Consider the following 19,647-nt stretch of genomic DNA (forward strand, 5'->3'; position numbering starts at 1 on the left):
AGAGCCTGGTGGCGGTAAGCAATATGGAGGGAAACATAAGGGCATTGAAGAGGTGTGCAAAATACCAGTCATTTTCATTTGTGTAATTACACAACATTTCTGAATATGTATGTGTAATTAGGCAAAATGCAAATCTGCTATTTATATTTTAGCATGGAATGCATCAATTTTAGAAGCTAGAGATGCTTCATGCTAAAAAAGAAAGACAAATTCTGGTTGTTTTGTTGTCCCCATGAGCTTGCGCTAGAATTTGCTATTAACAACACATAATTACGCAATGGGGTGTAATGATCTATTCCGGGGATTTTTGCATAACAAGCATCACGCACATTTCCCTAAATTACGCTGGCGTAATGAACATTTCGCCGGGACATGGTCTTTTCTGCAGTAATGTTATCCGACTACCGTAGAAGGCACACCAAGGAAGTCCAGCTTACTGCCGTGATTTAAGATGCTTATCTACTTTCGATGCGATGGTGTGCAGTTTGAGTGCTGATATTTTATTATATTTTTGTATATTTACAAAGTCTCAAAGTGCTCCGAGAGCCAGTATTTTCCCTATTCCAGAATGACTGGAAGTGTCTCTACAGAGAGCATTCTTTCCACATCCACGTCCCTTTCCACCACGGGCAGGCATGACTTAGCCCAACCAGCTCGGGTCCCAAATATTTGGAATAGTCTTGGCAGGTCCGAACAGGGGTCCTTTGGAAGATAAGAAAGAGTCTGGATTCGGGCCACTGCTGACTGTGACCTGGAAATGGGACCACAAATAGGTTTTTAAACGTTCGATGTAGAATTCGTAAATAAACAAATGTAATCCATTTAAAATCAAGCAAACTTGCAACATTTGTATTTTGTGCTCTATTCGTACTGCTTACCGGAAAAAGCCGGTGGATATTGTAAAACAAAACATAGAACCTGTTTCTTTGGAGTAGAAAATATACACGATTTTACTAAAGATAATAATAAAAAAATGTTAATGTGAGTCAGAACCTCACAATAACAATACCATAACTGTCACTTTGGAGCTAAAAATTCGATGCAATACTTTTACTTTCAAACAAATGCCTGTTACAGGATATGCGTTGTTCCGACAGGAGTTAATAACGTCCAGATCAAAGCTTCCGTCTCTTCTTTCGGAACTGTTTATTGTCAATATCTTCGACCATATCCGGGGGCTCGGGCGTGACAAGCCCCTGCGTCAGCCTGTAATACACCACTGTGGAGTCCGAAGCCACAATCGCCATCACCACGCACGACGGCGCATCCTCGTCCGCCTCCAGATTCCGCGTCCGCTCCATGATGCGCTGAGTTCTGAAAGTCAAACATATTGATGATCACGACAACAGTAAATTAACAAGCATTGGTAAAGCTAAGAGGCTTGCCTTGCATTTTGAGTTCTGACTAAAATATTTAAAAAGTCCAGCAAAGAAAAAGAAAAATGAAGTAACAAATATAATGTTCTCTGTGTACAATGCCCATAGGAGATGGAGAATGTAATGTGTCACGATTCAGTGTACATTTGAGATGTAAAATAGTCCCGAAGGGATTGCAAAGCAAGCTTTACATAAGAAGAGGCGGAACGATACATCTAACAACCACAACAGCATGAAGTGACGCAGTTAGACACGGAGAGGAGCTAAAGCCCACTTTATGCCGCAAGTTATGCACACTGCAAATCTTATTCTGCACATTTTGTGAGATACTAACAGGTGTATAATTAATTAAATAATTAGCACCATGGTCTAACAGCCTCAAGTTTGTAGCAGTTTGTCTCAAATCTTGTGAAGTTTTGGGAGGCTCCAACGCGCTTCATCAGGGTCAGATTGTGAAGGCAGGCAATGGGGCGGGATCGGAGTTGCAGCTGTGGGCCGCTCGTTTGGCCAGTGGGATGGCCAATTATTTATTTAATAATTGTAGAGCACATGGCTGCCCGAGGGTTTCCCAGCGCTAGCAGGAATACTGACAATGACAAGCTGAGCCGACGCCTAATTAGTGTGGAAAAAGCCAAGTTTTCAGATTTTTCCTAAAGGCCAATTCATGAGGGGCGGCTCGAGTTTCCAGCAAGGGGGGAGGGGGGGGGGGGGGATTTCACAGTCTAGGTATCAGATGAGCGAAGGATCTGCCACCCCATCTGGCTCTTTTGACTCTAGTAGGTTTGAGGAGCTGTTGGTGGGCAGATTGAAGATGCCTGGCAGGGATGTACCTGGATATAGGGTTCCTCACTTCTTCGGGTCCAGAGTTGGCGATAGCTTTATAAGCTATGCAAAGAGTTTTAAACTTTACTCTAGCCTCAATAGGCAGCCAGTGGAGCTGTTTAAGTGCTTCTTTAGCGGAGGTGCGGTTGGGGATCTTCAACAGAAGCCTAGCGCCCGCATTCTGTACCACCTGCAGCCTCCTACTGACGTACTTAGGTGAACCCAGATAGAGGGAATTTCCATAGTCCAAACGAGAGATGAGGAGGAAATTGTATCACCATTTTCCTCAGGTGCTCCGGGATTATATCAATGATTTTCCTTAACATCTTAAGCAAGGAAAAGCATAACCCTGAGAGTTTCCTGGATTGACAATCCAGTGTCAGCGAGTCCTCCAGCCAAATTCCCAGGTTCTTTATGGCAGATTTGGCAATGGGAGGATCTCCCATGCATTTGGGCCAGTGTATCAGGGGTGAGTGGATGCCCGGATCTCCGAGCAAAATGAGCTCCGTGTTCCCTCCATTCAGCTTCAGGAAGCTGTTGGACATCCATCTCACCACTCACTCCAGACAGACAGGTAGTTGGTTATTTCTAACTTCAGGGCCATTAAAACAAGCATTTACAATGCAATGGTCTCGGCATTGGTAAAGTTAGAGCTATTGGCATTGCTCATGACATTATTTTTGTTTATGTTTTTGTTTTTAAAACATTTAAAGAAACAGCATTGTCATGAGCAATGCCAATAGCTCTAACTTTACCAATGCCGAGACCATTGCATTGTAAATGCTTGTTGTTGTTTATATACACTTAAAACGTATGACTGGACGTTACTAACAATAACAGCAACGGAGCTTCTACAACACACTGGCTGGAACGTTTAAAATTTCCTGAAATAATCGGAGAATCACAGAACAATCCCCTCACGATGGAACACCTTCTAGAAAGAAGTGCGTCTGGTCTGTGGTAATGACCACCAAACTACGGAAAAGTGAATAAGTCACAGCTTCACGTCAAAACAAGAAACATAGGACATACAAAAGCAACTTAACTCCGAAAAAGAACTACGTCGTTTGTGTTCGGGCACCACAGCTTAAATGTACGCATCTCACTAACCCCTTGGCGACAAGCATGCAACCAAGTTAGTAAAGAGTATTTACTTAACAGGCCCAGTGTCCCCCTCCAAAAACATACCCATTAAACAGTCGTGATCACGACAGTATTCCAACAAATACAAGGGCAGGACAGGTACGATAGTGACGTACAGAGAAGAAAAGGTACGCTGTCCCTGGCTCTGTGATGGCAAAGGACGAGCAAACGCAATTAAAAGACCCCTTCCCCAAGGGGCAACACCTCAGCCGTGAAGCCTGGTTGGGGGGGGCTGTGCAAGGAGTGTCGCCGAGGCAACCTCTGCAGAAGGCAGCCCTTCATCCAGTGTGCAACACCACACAGAAGGCCTGAAGCCCAACCGGTGAAGGCCTGGACCCACACCCTCTCCATTCCCATGACAGGTTCCCAGGGGCGCGCACAAAAGCTGCGCGAGGGGCCAATCCACGCTCTGAACAGCGACGCTACTGAAAGAGCGCTGAGACCACTGCCCGTCCCTTCCCACCTCCCGGGTCACAGACACAAAAGACCAAGACACTATGTGCTTCACCTGACAGAAGCGCTGGCAGTACTCGCTGACCGCTTTCTCTGCAGGCTCCTCGCTCCGCCGCAACGCCTCTTCTAGCGCGCTCAGCCGCTAACCAAGCCCCGGCGGCTCCCTGGGGCGGCCGCCGCCACTCTCCTGCTCGGCCTCCTCGTCCGCCATCTTCACACCGCGCTCTGTCGCGTACGCACTCTCCGGCGGGTCACGTGCGAGGACAATGCTACGTCCGGGGGAGGGGGGGGAGCGACTCGGGCACTGGGGAAGGAGTGAGGTGAGACGGATCACGTGACGTACAGCGGCGGAGAGCACAACTTGGCGCGCGGGGGGAGAAGGCGGTTTAGAATGGCCTGAGACTGCCACAAGGCCCGCCCCCGACATAGGAGAAAAAAACAAAAAGCCAGATCACGCTGCAGAGTCGTTGAGAAGTGTTCATGAAGATACGCGACACTCGACAAGACAGATCCCCGATCGGCCCTGGAGCCACTAGCAACAAGTTCAGATGATAGCTCCAGAATCTTTCATCACAATCGAGATTCCATATGATGTATATAGAATTAAAGACACAGAAACGTAACAAATCGGAATAAAAACATGCATAGTCAACTACTGTAAAACTACACAACACAACACCACCGCCTTTCTCCGAGGCAGAGCAGAAATGCCTCGGAGAAAGGCATCGGCATTTTCGGATTCGGGGGTGTGTTTTGTCTTTTCTCTCCTCCAGCCATTGGCTGGAGGAGAGAATGAGACTTCTTGCAAAAAACACGCCCCCCGATCCGAAAAGGACGGGGCCTAATCTGAATGACTGACCTCTTCTCCAATGGCTGGCCAGCATTCAAGAGGCCAGCCAATGGAGAACAGGGGAGAAGAGGGGCGGGTTCAAGCCCCTCTTCTCCAAGTCATTAAATCTCGGAGCTAGACTGCGCAAGCGCAGCCTTTGCAGCCGAGGCCTAAAAAAAGACACCACTAGCTGGGTGTCATCAGCATATGACACTACCGATATTCCAAATTCCTGTACCACCTCAGCCAACTGATGGACATAGACATTAAACAAAGTCGGACTGAGGGACGAACCCTGCGGGACGCCACAAGTAGTGGTGTGGTGTTCTGAAACGCAGTCCCCTTCCATCACCTGGAAAGATCTATTATCTAGGAAGGAAGTGAGCTATTCCAATGCTTTTCTTCCCTGAATTCCCACTTCCCCCAGTCTCGCTTTCAAAGTGGTATGATCCACAGTGTCAAAGGCAGCACGGAGGTCTAGCAGGAGGATGGCAGAAGACCGACCTTCGTCGGGATGAGTCTGTGCTGATCAAATGCGACCAGCGGCCTATTGGGGGCCTGAGCGGCCTTTCTGGAGGCAAATGGTCCTCTGTTACCTCCCTTTTACCAACTGGCCAGAGGTGTCGTTCCCGGTCTTTCGCTGGCCTGGCCCATCAATGTATGCAGATTGAGCAGGGACGGTGGGCCTAAGCAGAAGGGGCTTCACTTAAGTTTAGGTATAGTTCACCAGTGTAAACTAGTCTATGCACAAATAGTTCTGGCACTATTTGCATTTAAAAACAAATCTCAGTAAAGTTAAGAAAATATGTCTCTTTTAGACACTGAATATGTATGTGCACTGGAAATTGCACAGGTGTGGTAGTATGACTGTGTATGGTGAGCGTCTCAGTACTGGGGACCAGTGGCTTCTATTTTGAATAGACCCTAGTTTAGTAAGGCACACGATGAAGGGTGAAAATCGCTTCTGGCAAAACGGGACCTAACTGTGTGCAGACAGATTGCAGAGAAATGTGCTGTGTGAACAATTAACCTTTTTGACTGCTGAACTCTCTGTGAAAACGGCCACTGACCTGAGCCACGCATCAGCCAGAGGAGTAATCCAGAGCCATGTGTACCTGTGTTTGATTCATGCCTGTTCTCATACGACATACTGGAGAGCGTTGGCTTTAGAGCTCCTAGAGAGGTTTGCAGGAGAACACCCGAGGGGGTGTGGAGCTTTACTGGGGATTGTAGATTTGAATGTAACCCTTTAACTGTACCTTTATTGAACTGTGTTATGTTTCATTTTGCTGTGATGTTAAAGTACTTCCTCCTTAACTAAAGAGGAACAACGAGCAAGACATTACATTATTGTATCTGTTGATTGTTGAATTCTGAGAGCTTGGCCTACCTCCCTGAGAAGCCTCTGACTGCTTGTACCGTGAGAGCGAAGGGCAAAGAGTGGACTTGGCCCAGTTTACACAGCCATAGTAGGATGGACCCAGGACAACACCGACAAATAAACTCAACCAACACAGTTGGCGCTGAATAGCACATCTACTATGTACCCCTGCCCCCCCAAAAAAGAGGTACTGACAGTATTTTGCAGAATTCATAAGAGGTCCCATAGACACCTGCATTATCAAGCCACACCTAAAAAGGAATCATTCTCCATAGGATGTTGAATGGCAAACGAAACAGTCAAAAGCATGAGGTGGGTAAGAAATCTCCCCCTGGGAGGAGCCAAGCCCCATCTATATATATATTTAAAAGAATTGGTAACAAGGAGGTAAAACACCTGCACTGTCAACCCGGACCTAAAAAGGATCAATCACATCTTGTTGCCCAGACGGACTAAGATGATTTTCTTTATACCACTGTAAGTGTCCTCGAGTTCAATCTTGGACAGGCCAACTCACCTTTCCAAATGTGATAACGCATGTCTAAGTTGGGTAATGATACAGTATCACTAAGTAAGTCTGTTGAAGGTAGCCCACATATAATGTGCCTACATTTTGCACACTTTTGCTGTCTTTATCTCAATTCTATGAATTTCAATATAAAAAAGTCCTTGTACTAAATGTCCCTTATATGCAACACATGTTCAGAGTCAGCTGATGGGTATAATTTGATTACACAATTTGACAGTAAGGTACAACTCAATGTGTCTTTGTGTGTGGTGGGGGGTGTTACATCAGCACACATCTGATCAAACACATTAATTCATATAATCTAGAACTGGGGGAAGCTCACCAGCCCCAGTTCACTCTGGAGCACCACTGACAGAACTCACTCACAGCACACAGACTTCTGAACATACATGACACATAGGCTAGACAACAGGTAAATTATCATCACTTGTAAAGGACACATCTTCCTAAACATGACAAAAGAACTCACGTCAAAACATGCCATTACTGACTGCAAACCAACAACACACTGCCGTACACTTCACCTAACCACTTATCATACCACCTTGGCCGATCCATCCCAAGTCATCCAATCTACCTCCCAACTCCTTACCAACCCATAACAGCCATCGGTGTGCCACTGTGCATAAAAGATTACAACATACTTACTTTGAGACGGCACTGCATATATACCATAGCACAATAAACACTATTCATGGCTCCCTATCCAAACAACACCTATCAATACGACATCAAGCCACTTAACACCATAACACACCACACAGATCTTCGCACAAAGCACTGCAACATTTATATCACACTGCTCCTCCACATCAACCCATTCATACCGAATAGTACCACAGTATCACACCAGTGCAACCGCAAGCTAACATCCAAGGCAGTACATAGGAGAAATAACCCTTACATTGGAAGGACAGTTCCAATAGCAACTAGAAATGCAGCAAATTGCAGCACCTTTCCTGGGCATGTATGTTCACCTGTTGGACCTCAAATTTCAGGGGCTCTTCTAAGACAGCTGGCATACTTACTTACACAAGTGTGGCATGATACTAGGTAGGGTTCTCCAAAGTCAGTCCTGGAGGGCCGGATCCATGCCAGATTTTTAGCATATCCCCAGTTAGATAAGTGTAGTTATCTTAAAAATCTGGCATGGATCCGGTTCTCTTGGACCGACTTTGGAGAACCTGCACTAGAGTAACAAGAGTGAGCCAAGGACACTAGACCGCGACAGGCAGTCAGAGTCTAGAAAGGGATGAGTAGGGAGGAAGGACGGCAGAGAGAAATAACGGTCCTTAACTCTCAGAGCCCACAATTAGGACATCGGTTCCAGATCACGAGTAAAAAACATGCAGGGAATGCACCACCATACATTCGTGAGCATTCCAGTAACGTACCTCGTGACAATGAAACACACCTACACAAAGAACACGCCTCAAGAAAAACCCACAAAGACAACATGCGTTCCTCAACTCCACATATTTGCACGGGTAAGTCACAAGGCCAGCCCCACTGCAAAACTTTCCATGTTAGCCAACAAGCAGAAGAGGATTTTAACGGAGAAGTGCCGTAGAAGGAGAGTGACCCTCTGAAACCTCAATACACTCGAACTGCACACAGCACAGTATGAACATTCAGACACCGTTTGAAGTTGTTTTTTTTATGGAGAGGTGGGAAGGGAGTGATACAACCTTATGTCCATGGAGCACCCTAATACTTCGACCACCCCATCATTAGTTACTATCATCGACCAACAACAAGGTGGCGTTCGAAACAGAGGACATTGAGCTATATAAAAACATCAGTGGCACAATACAAAATTACTGGCATCAAAGGCACATCTTCCAATGCACGGGGACGCCTGGAGCAGGGCCCCCTTTCCTTCCTCTGAATGGACACCCCCTTCACCCACTCTCCTAACCTCCATCTATCGAACACTTGGCAACAATAAGACCTTGTTGCTGTGTTGTGTATATGCTGGATCAATGTACGGATCACAGACTTGTGTTTGGATATGTGGAGGTTGCACGGCCCATCAACCCTTTCTATGCACTCACGGGCACTCACCCCACACCCACAGCCATTTGCCACATCATCCATCCACACACCCCAACTCTTCCCTACTTTCGGAGCACTCCCCACTGAGAGTACCAACAACGTACAAACAGACCAACTACACATCAAGTGTCGAAAAAAGTCCAAAGGCTAACAATGCCTGTAGTGTCTACTCCAATAGTCAAACCCAGCACCTGCAGCTCAGACACCCGCAAGTCCAAGCGACCAATAACTTCTTGAGAACTTTGTACTACGCCAAAAACGCGTAGCATAACATACGACGGAACATATGCCTCGTCATTACAATGATATAATTTTGGCACATGGTTAGGATAATATACATGCAGCTGTCCAAATGAAAGCTTAAAGGAAGCTAAACTTTATCGCTGCGCGGGACTGATGCACAGAACTTTACAGCTTTTAAGAGGTATTTCCTGAGAAGCTGCTGCGCGGAGAAGGCTAAATCCTTCCAAATGTGCAGAAATGTAAGGCAGCTGCACAAGAGCAACCTGGAGTGGGCAGGGCTTGTGATTTATTGTGTGACAGCTTCAAATACCCACTGAAAGAGTGACCAAGGACAGCCTTTTTCTGGTGATTTCATATGAAACGACTCCCTCCAGACTACACAATCCAACCCGCTTGCAGAACTGTCTTCCCACCATCTGGAAGGACGCAGAGTCCAGCTTTTTCTCACAACGGCCCTTTCAGTATGTGTTTTCTGCATAAAAGGAGCAGCTGACCTTTTTAAATCTGGCCTGGCTGCTGTCTTCATTGGATGGCCCTTAACCAATTGAAGTGCAACGCGGATAAGAACGATAATTTGCACTTCGGCCACAATTTACCCGCGGCCTGGCAGACCTTTTGGTCAGAGGGGGTGCTTCCCCTCTAGGCCCACAATCAGAAGTGGTTAAGTAACTTAGGGTCAAGTTCTGCAACCTCCTGTCCTTCCAGCAAAAAGTTAATTCTGTGGTAAGGTCCTGTTTTGGCCTCCTTCGTATACTGAAAAAGTTTCTTTACTTCCTATCTCTCCCAGCCAGGAAAACAGTCATTCAGGCACTAATCACGTCTAGGCTGGACTATGCAAAAGCCCTTTTCCTTGGTCTGCCCGAGTACCTGATTAACAGACTCGTCCTAGGGGTGCAAAACGCAGAAGTAAGTCTACTCCTCAGTCTTCCGTAGTGGACACAGGTGTACCTCATCCTCACTCTCTAAAATGGCTCTTGATGAGAAAACACATTTTATTTAAAGCACTCGTACTCACAGAGCATTTCATCAAACTGGTAGTGGTTATTTGGTTTCCAGAATTTGATCTTACCTTCAGACTAGGAATTTGCGCTCCTCAAACAGGGAGCTCGCCAAGGTACTTAAGATACGCGTGCCAGGGCGGGCGGACGCTCTTTTTATTATCTGAGTCAATCTACTTGGAATAATCTCTCACTGGTTCTTCGCTTAGTCGAATCTCTATCCAGCTTTAAAAAGAGGCTTAAAACAAGGCTCTTCTCTCAAAGATAAGTTGTCCTCACCTGCGAGTTCAGCACCGGGACACACTCAGGAGTAACTGCGTGCTTTATAAATATCGATTTATCATAATCATGTGATGACTCCGTCACTCAATGGTTGGTTACCAGCTTCCTGCAGCAATTAGCAACTATCTCCAATAAGGGCTTGGTCAAAAGATGTGCAGGTTTCATAAAGTTAGCGTAGAGCGCGCATTATAAGGTGAATAAGCATAAGGATCCAAGATGAACTTAGGGTGTAAAATGTTAGACAGATGGTACTGTGGTCCTAGAGCATTTTTTAGAAGTGACTTTGGCCACTGAAAGATAAGTAAGGTTTTCCAATAACCACGGCTTAATTCAGACCTTTCCTGTTTGTAGGTACAATCTGTAGTATGGCATGTAACGCATACAAGCCCTGACCCCACGTTGGAGGTCGAGGACAAGTTAAACAAAACTGGAGGACCACATCATCGCATGGTAAGCGTCAAGTGAGTTACGAAGCACATCTTGCCTCCCTGTGCCATCGCTGCAGTCGCACATGCATGGGCTGGAGGCCCAGTAATCTGCCGCACCACAGTGACGGCGAGGAGAGTTGACCTAGCGGCATTTCAGCATTCTTCCTCTACCGCTGATGAGGCAAGCGTGCACTCTGCCTTCACCTCCAGAAGCCAACGTGCTGTACACATACACCGCATCGATGCCTAGTTTTTTTTCAGGCCCATAGCACAGTGCCCTTCCAGAGACAGTGGTCACCAACTGAATTTGCATGTCTGCCTTTGCAGCCCTGACAATTCTCCAGGCAAGTCAGTCTCCTCCCCGATCCTATGTCAGCACGCGGCCGGCAGAAGCAATCATCTAGCTCCTGGTAGACGATCGCACAGAGCCCGGTCTTCCAGATCTTCTTCTAGTGCTACCACTCAAGTGCCTGCCTCATCGGCCTGTCCGCCACAGGAACAACCTATCCAGCCTGGTGAGATTACGTCCCCAGCACTTTGACGACCGCAGCTAACCACCACACACCGTGAGCGCAGAACAGCAGGCAAACGCACAGGCCGTGCCACTGAAACAAGGCCCATCCTCGTCCCATGCCATGGTAAACCTACCTCATGCCCGGCCACGCCATTGGTGGTGAGTTCAGTCCACCACTTCCTTTAAGTAAGCTTAGTGATCCTGCAACAGCCGCCCCCCCCCATCCCCGCCCAACCCCCCCCCCCCCCCCCCCACCCCGGCACAAAAGGGTTGCAAGCCTGAATAACTACTTTGAAACCACCAAGGAGACAAACAGCGAAACTAAGCCTTTTCTACTTCTGCACTATGCTGGGGAGATCTTCAACTCTTCCCAAACCTTCCTGGGACTGGTGGTGATGACGATTACAATGCTACCATTGCCACCCTCAACGTATATTTTGACCCCAGATGAAAAAAGATTTCGAAAGGTTCAAACTGCGGCAAGGACACCAGGGCAAGAGGGAATTAACTGACATATTCTATGCTTGCTTGTGGGAACTCGCCAGCACCTCAACAGAGGATAACCCGTAGAAAGAAGTGTGTGCTCAGATGATAGAAGGTCGCTGATCCGAAGATCTCAGATGCCTTTTCCTCCGCTTGCCCAACATGCCCCTTAATGAGATTCTGATTCTTGCCCGCTCCCACGAACTGTCTAATCGAGCAGAGCTGATTGAACTGGCCTTCCAGAACTTCTCTGCTACACCTGAGCCCACTTCACAAACTATCAAGACAGAAGTGGTGGCGACAATCCCAAAAGGACCCCCACACCAATGCATCAAGAGCTCTGCTTCTTCAGGACAGCCCCCTACGGACCGTTGTGGCTACTGCGGGTTTCCCCTGCACCCACCTTCTGACTGCCCAGTTAGAGGCAAGACCTGTTCCGCGTGTCTTTGCCCCCAACCATTTTGCCAAAGTCTGTCACTGTAGGTGTTGCGCACCCACGTTCCGAGGCTGTGCTGCCCCCAGATGCCAAGGGAGGAGGCAATCATGCACACTACGTTTCAGATCCTGAGAGCACAGCGTTCAAAAACAGCCCAGGTGCGCCTCTTGCGAAGCAGCTGATGATGAAATCATCCTTATATCATGCACCATACACTCAGAGCAACCGGCATGAAGTGCCTGCCCCACCTGCCAAGTTCCAATTGATCACAAGCTGGTCATTACACTCATCGACATGGGATCACTGGTTAACGTCACCAGTCTTTCGCAATTCAACCACCTGGACCTGCAACCCCTGTTGTGGCTGATAATAGCCTGCATCTTTGCTAACAAAAGTTCTATCCTATCCCATTAGCCAGAGTCTTCACCTGTTCAGAGTCCTATGGCACTTACTTCTGCCCAATGAAGATCTCTGTTACCTCACTGGCCTCTGAGACATTCCTAGCTGTGACAGTGTGGAGCACCTGCATCTCATTCACTTTGCCACAGCCACTGGGGTCTTCTCATGCAATGTCGACCACATCCTCTATAAGCTCCTTAGCCTCTTCACTAGCCTTGCATGCCTGAAAGGACCTCCAGTATCCTTCCACATATCTATCCGACGGTCCGCCCTTTTGCAGTCAGACACCACAGAGTCTAATTTTTTCAGAGACATTTGTCCTGCAGTGGAAGTAGAACTGCAAAAGCTGGAAGATGCTGAAATCATTGAAAAGGTCTCTAGCTTGACCCCATCGGGGGTCTCTCGTGGTGGTCAGGAACAAACCCGAGCATCCGAGGTGCACCTGAATCTGCATAAACAGGTGCCATTTCAATAAGCCAATAAAGACAAAGCAGCAAATATCCCCCACAAGGAACGGCTCCACATGGTTCTCAAAGTTAGATCTGAACTGGTGGTACCCTCATCTTGAGCGCCATGAGAACAGTAGATAGCCTGGTAGATCAGATTCAACCAAGGTAACTGCCAGGGGCCGCTCAGGCGGCTCAGGGGGTAATGATGGAAATGTTACAAAACAATTCCAGGGGTGGTGAAGCCCTGGGGTCTCCACTCCCCCCAGTACAGCACGAGCACGAGCTATCATTGGGACCAGAACCCGAACCTGAACCTGGATCAGACGCAGGGCCAGAAGTAAGGAATTCGGAGTTCCAGCAGGGAAAGGACAATACTAATAATGAGCAGGATATCACTGACATTGCTTTAGACCCTGTAGACCTGGCAAATTCGGCCCACTCTGTGGTTGTCCCGTTAACACAGATGCAGCTGCTCTTTGAAACTATTCTGGGAGAAATCCGAGAGTGTAAAACCGCGCAAGCACAGGAACTCTCACTATTGCATCAACGTCTAGATAAGATTGAAACTATGGTTCAGCAAATACCTGAAAGATTTAAAGAATTGGAACGACGAGTATCTGATATCGATGACCACTCTGCATTATGTGATTCGGACATTGCGTCTCTCCAGAAGAAAGTCCAGGTCTCTCAGAATAAGATAGACGAGATGGAGAACTATGCACGGCGTTCCAATTTGCGTTTCACCGGGATCCCGGAGGACAGTGAACGCATAGATGGTCAACCTAACCCGGTGTCTTATATCGAATCATTAATTAGAAACCATCTGTTGGATAAGGCCCCGGAAGATCTTACAATAATGAGGGCCCATAGAGTTCCTTTTCACAAATCTCCTGGAGCAAAGTACCCTAGGACAATGAATGTGAACTTTTTGGATAAGCGCATTAGTGAGACAGTATTAAGCAAAGCAATCCAGAAGAGAGAAATTGTCCTACCCGGTGGAGGCAGAGTGCGAGCATTCCCTGATATGTCGGCGGCAGAAGCACGGAGACGGAAGGACTTTGTAGGATTGCTGAGTCAATTCAAGAATGCAGGAGCCCAGGCTTCGATTGCTCAGCAGTCCAAATTAAAGGTCCTATGGAAAGGAAGGTTTCATCTATGTTCCTCTCTTGAAGAAGCTCAAGAACTACTGTTGAAGATGGCCCAAGACAATGAAAAATGAGTGATTTAAACAGACATTTTAATAGTCTTAAGTTTAGTTTTTCGTAGTCTGTGATAGTCTTATTAAGTGAATGGTTAAACTCGTTTTTAGGTCTCGCCTGACCCAGCGCATGCGCTGGTCTGGCGAGACATTTTGTGAGTGCTCCAAAAAGTGCTACCAGGCCAGCCTAAAACTACAGTGCATGTGCGCGGGCGCGCGCGCCGCGCTTGACCGCGATTACTTTCACTTTCGCGGCCGCTTTGATGTTTGACCGCTTGCATAGCCAATAGGTCTCGCTTTTGGGACCTTATAAGTATTTAGTTATGCAACTGTTGCATGGCTAAACACTTATAATGTCCCAAAGGCGAGACCTATTGTCTATGCCAATGCTTGTTTTCTCTGTTATTCTGCATTGTATTCTCTCCACTTCTTTTTTTTTTCTTTTTTTTTTACTGCCCCTTTTTTATCTTGCTGCCCCTCGGAGTCGTTCCTTAATGCATTGTGTATAGTATTTTTTCCAGGGGGGGATGCAGAAATTGTATTCCGTACTGCCAAACACTTTACATAGGTATATGCTATAGTAAGCCCATAGATTGGATGCACAACTTGCACATCTCTGCACATTTTGCACATTACATATCGCACTTTACCCTTTCTCTTCTATATGGTTATTTATATGGAGTATCTACTGATATCTCTTTATCTTCTTTATGGAACTTTTTTTAAGCCAGCGCCTTTTTTCCACGATGTGCGTGGAGGAGGTGATATGCAGGCTTTTGGATGCACTAAAGATTAATATTTAGGATATTTTGCACAATGCACTTTAGTATGCTCTTTATCATGCCTTTCCTGCTTGATATGGAGTTGATATATGGTCTACCCCGATTTCTTATAAATGGAGGCGGTTGGCAGCTCTTTTCTTGCATGAAAGGCTGGGGTTTTTTTTTGGGCCACCTTGCATATAGCACATCGCACTTTATCTATCTATTTATTTATCAGTGGCTGCATTAGATCTATTAGAGTTGTAGTTGACATATTTATCGGCTCTGTATAACAGTTTTGCACTTATAGAACTTATTTTACTCTTTTGCTGCACTGCGTAGATTATTATATGGCATTGGAATGAGCTATTGAACATAGCAGTATTATAGGAGCATTTTTGGATTGTGACCCTTGCAAAGTTGAATTCTGTTTTAAAGTAGTCAGTTGTATATTCTTCAGGCTTGAAACATATACATGGATCATTAAGGGATATCTTTTTTAAAGAAGGGAAGGAAGAGAGGAGAAGGAAAGGAAGAGAGGGGAAAAGGGGAGAAAAAAAGAAAAAAAAAAGTTGCCAAGGCTAAACGGGTAATATTATTGACTTTAGTCTTTCTTCTAAGGGGAGGGTAGAGGGGTCACTTAGGGACACCTAGGGTGTAAGGTCATGACACCCAACAAATGTCTAGGGAGGGTGGGAAGGTGGCCAGCGTGGTCAGGAGAAGTTGCCACACTTCCTCGGGGGGGTTCACAGGGGTGAAGAAGGAGCATATGGAGAAAAATGAAAAACATTTCTATGAGTTTAATGCATATGTCCAGCATGAATTAGATAAGTTGAAGGGGGGACTGTTACTTTCCTCACTTTTAGGTGCCCTTGGAATACGGGAGCTGGGTACTGTTACACAAGTATTTAAAAACAATTGGGAATTTTGCTTGAGATGTTTTGATAGATCTAATGAAAGGGAGATTAGAGGGGGATAGGGAATTGTTGAAAGTAATTTCCTTCAATGTTAACGGTCTTAATAATGAGAGAAAGAGGGGGGCTATAGAGGCCTGGATTAAGACAGAAAATCCAGGGGTAATCCTGATGCAAGAAACACATATACCAGCGGGTAAAGTAGCAGAGTTCCCAATGTTTAAATCATGGGCTGTGCATAAAGCTTTCTCCTGCTCTTCTGCTGCCCATAGAGGGACAGCTATTTTTTTAAGTAAGAATATCCAGGTAGAGGTGGTGAACTCAGCGAGTGATCAGGCGGGAAGATGGTGCTGGATCACTTGCAAGGTAAGAAATAGACCCCTGACATTTGCAAGCTTTTATGCTCCAGTGGAGGATAATCCCACTGTTTATAAGGAATTATTTCAATCTTTAATTCTTTAATATTAGTGTCAGGGGAGATAATTGTGGGAGGTGACTTTAATTTGTTGATGAATCCAAAGATCGATTCTTCAACAAAAGGGAAAAAACAGCTAAAGCATCAATCCCTCAAAGTGGTTCAAAGCTACAGCCCAATACTTGATATTGTCGACCCTTGGCGGGCTGCATTTCCTACTGAAACGGCCTACACTTGTTTTTCAGGGAGATTCCAGTCGTTCTCATGGATTGATTTTTTTCTTATCTCCCGGAGTTTGTGTTTTAAAATCACAAAAAAGTCTTCAGAGCGGGTTCTCGGACCATGCACTGGTTAGTTTAGAGTTAGAACTAGGGGAAGGTAAGAAAGCCTTAAGAAGATGGCAATTAAATCATCAGTACCTATCAGAGGATACCTGGATTTCCTTAATTAACATTGAAATGAGAGAGTTTTTCAACCGAAATTATGGCTCAGCCCCTATACACATGATTTGGGACTCTTTAAAGGCCTTTTTTCGTGGACTTGCAGTGGCTAAAGATTCAGAGATCTCAAAGGGAAGGAAAGAGGAAAAACAAATGCTTGAACAAAATTTGCAAAGATTTCTAAATAATGTTCTTGCCAACCCTACCCCGGCAAACCATCGACAATGGGAGCAGGCCAAACGGAATCTTGCAGAGAATTATTATGTAAAAAGTGAGCTCTCTTATCAGCAGCATAGGCAAAAAATCTAGGAGGAGAGTAATTACACCAGCAGATTCCTAGCTTGGCAAGCAAGGGAACGGGCTGCAAGTGACCAAATATTGGCATTAAACTGCCTTATTTCAGGCCACCGCATTGAGGATAGGGAAGTAATAGGAGACATTATGCTCAAACATTTTGAGACAATATATGATCATGAACAACCCATTAACAAGCCATTGTTGGAAGCGTTTCTTCAGGAAAATGAATTACCCGTTTTAACAGATTTAGAAAATAGCAAGATGATGAGGCCGTTCACAAGAGAAGAGCTAGGGGAAGCTATTAAGAACCTTCCGAATGGTAAAGCCTGTGGTCCAGACGGCCTCCCTTCAGAGTTTTTTAAAAACATTTGCAAGTGAGATTTTGGATTTTTTCCTTACAATGGCTAATTCTATTTTGGAAGGAGGACCCTTACCACAAACCTTTAGAGAAGGGAATGTAGTTAGTTTTTTAAAAAAAAGGTAAAAGTGGTGAGGATCCTAATTCTTACCGCCCGATAACTCTTTTAAATACGGACTTCAAACTAATTCCGAAACTTTTTGCTAATCGCTTTAATGGGTGTGCGTCGCATTTAATCCACTCTGATCAAAATGGTTTTATTGCAGGAAGGCAATTGGGAACTAATACGCATTTTTTAGTGGAAGCACTGGATTATTTTGACACTCGAAAGATTCCAGCATTAGTTTTGTTTTTGGACGCTGAAAAGGCCTTTGACTTGGTTATATGGGAGACTTTATTTTGCATATAGTTTGTGGAGGCAGCCAAAATTGCTGGCAAAGAATCATCTAGAGTAACCTGCACTAACCCCAAAATAGCTTGGACTGCCCACATCAATATGTTATAGGTGGACAGCTTAGAAGATTGTGCTTCCCCCATATACCCAGTCTCATGCAGAATCTTCGTTTAGCCTTGGCACATACCCTATCCATTATAAACAAAATCCAAGATCAGACCGCGCTTCAGGTCCCAATGGCCTTCTGACTGCCATCTCTACATCTAATATTGATTTTTGGGCACCTACCCTTTTCAACCTCTATAGCGGAGCATTTTAAACTCAAATAGTCCAAGCGAGGCTCTATCTTTCATCCGATTTAAAAAAAAGGTGAACGGGGGCTTGCTACAAATAACAGACTGATTACACTGTTGGATCTATAGGCTACGTTCTATACAAATTTACAAATAAGAGGCCGATTACGATGTCATTCGGAAAGGCTCCGAATGGGATTTGGTATTACAGAATCCGATTCGGAACCCTTGTTCCCGGCCCAATCGTACACATTTTCCAACGACCGATTACGATGCCCGGAAACCGTTTGGGTAGTCCGAATCGGTTCCGAAAGGCATTCGGACAGCCCGAGTCTTTCAGAGCCGAATCGTACAGCTCTAGAGACACGGTTTCCAAACAAGCGATTACGATGAACGATTCGGACAGCCTTTCCGATTTGGTCTGCCTGATACGAAATGGCTGTCGCAATCTGTCTTCACCAGGATGCATCCGGTTGGGGCCCGTGGAGGTACCCAAGGGACTCCTCTTCCCAACCATGCACAATGTGGCAGGCACCATGGGGTGCCCACACCAGGGTGTAAGGCTTTCCCCAACCACCCCTTTTCTCAAGGGGAGCCTGTGCTCATCTTCGGAACACAGGCTCTCATTGGAGGCAATGTGAGTCCGACTGAACGATGTTGGGAAACATCGTAATCAGTCATACGGACTTGCAGAACCCGATTCGTTCTGAAACTATTCCGAGACCGATTCGGTCTGGACAGTTTCTGAGCAACATTATAAAGAGCTGGAGGATTGAATTGCAGTAGCAAATCTAATTCTAATATCTCAAACTGGGTCCACGGGGCACTGCAACCCCACAGACACCATCCTGGCATCCTCAATTCTTATGGATAAGCCAATGATTTATAAGAAATGTAATCAATTGCTTTTAGTGACTACCGTATGGTCTCTGACAGTGTACACCGCAATTAGCTTTGGTCTAAACTTGCCAGATGGGGCATTCCAATTCTCTTTCTTAGGGGTATTCAATCCTTGTACTGGAACACGCGGGTAAAGGTCAAACTGGCACATAATAATGAAGTAACAAAGAAAATATTAACAAGCAGGTGCTTAAAACAGGGCTGTGTACTGGCCCCCCTGATTTTCAACCTGTACATTGCCAATCTGCTTGCCGCAATAATGGTTGAGGAAACTCACCCTACAATGTTAATACGTTTTGCATGAAATCGCTAAAATATGCAGATGATATGATCATATTGGATTCAGAACTCTGCTGCCAGACTACTCTTACATATAAAGCCACAAGCCCACACCCAATGCCTTGAAGGCCCTACATTGGTTACCAGTTGCCAGAATATCCACATGCAAGCTGCTCTGTATCACCCACAAAGTAATACATGGAACAGGACCGCTCTTCATCAGGAATAAAATCACCAAATACACTCAACAATGATACCTCCATTCTAAATTGGCACCTCGCCTCAAAATCCCGCCATACAAGAAAAAACCATAGGTGGCACATCCTTATCTGTTCAAGCAGCCAGACTATGGAACTCTTTACCCCAAACATAAGATCCACAGATAACTACCTTATTTTCAGAAGACTACTCAAGAGTTGGCTCTTCCCCACAAAACCACCATACTCAACATAAATTTAGAGCCTATCCTTCTGTATATAAGCATTTATTTGGACTATAGATGTGTACCTACACATGTGTATTGCTTTCTATAAGCATGTATAATAATTATGTTGATAAATATCTAGATATTTGTTAGA

General features: G+C 45.6%; 1 protein-coding gene across 1 annotated transcript in view; it reads right to left on the bottom strand.

The window, feature by feature from the left end:
- Nucleotides 1-1,035: 1,035 nt before the first annotated feature.
- Nucleotides 1,036-19,647, bottom strand: part of TSEN15 (tRNA splicing endonuclease subunit 15) — a 131,657-nt gene continuing 113,045 nt past the window's right edge. The window contains exon 4 of the mRNA XM_085601534.1: nt 1,036-1,314. Within this exon, the coding sequence (XP_085457660.1) occupies nt 1,116-1,314 (199 nt within the window). The 3' untranslated portion in view covers nt 1,036-1,115. The remainder of the gene's footprint in view (nt 1,315-19,647) is intronic.

Source organism: Triturus cristatus, chromosome 4_2, assembly GCF_964204655.1.
Source record: "Triturus cristatus chromosome 4_2, aTriCri1.1, whole genome shotgun sequence".
Taxonomy (NCBI): Eukaryota; Metazoa; Chordata; class Amphibia; order Caudata; family Salamandridae; genus Triturus; species Triturus cristatus.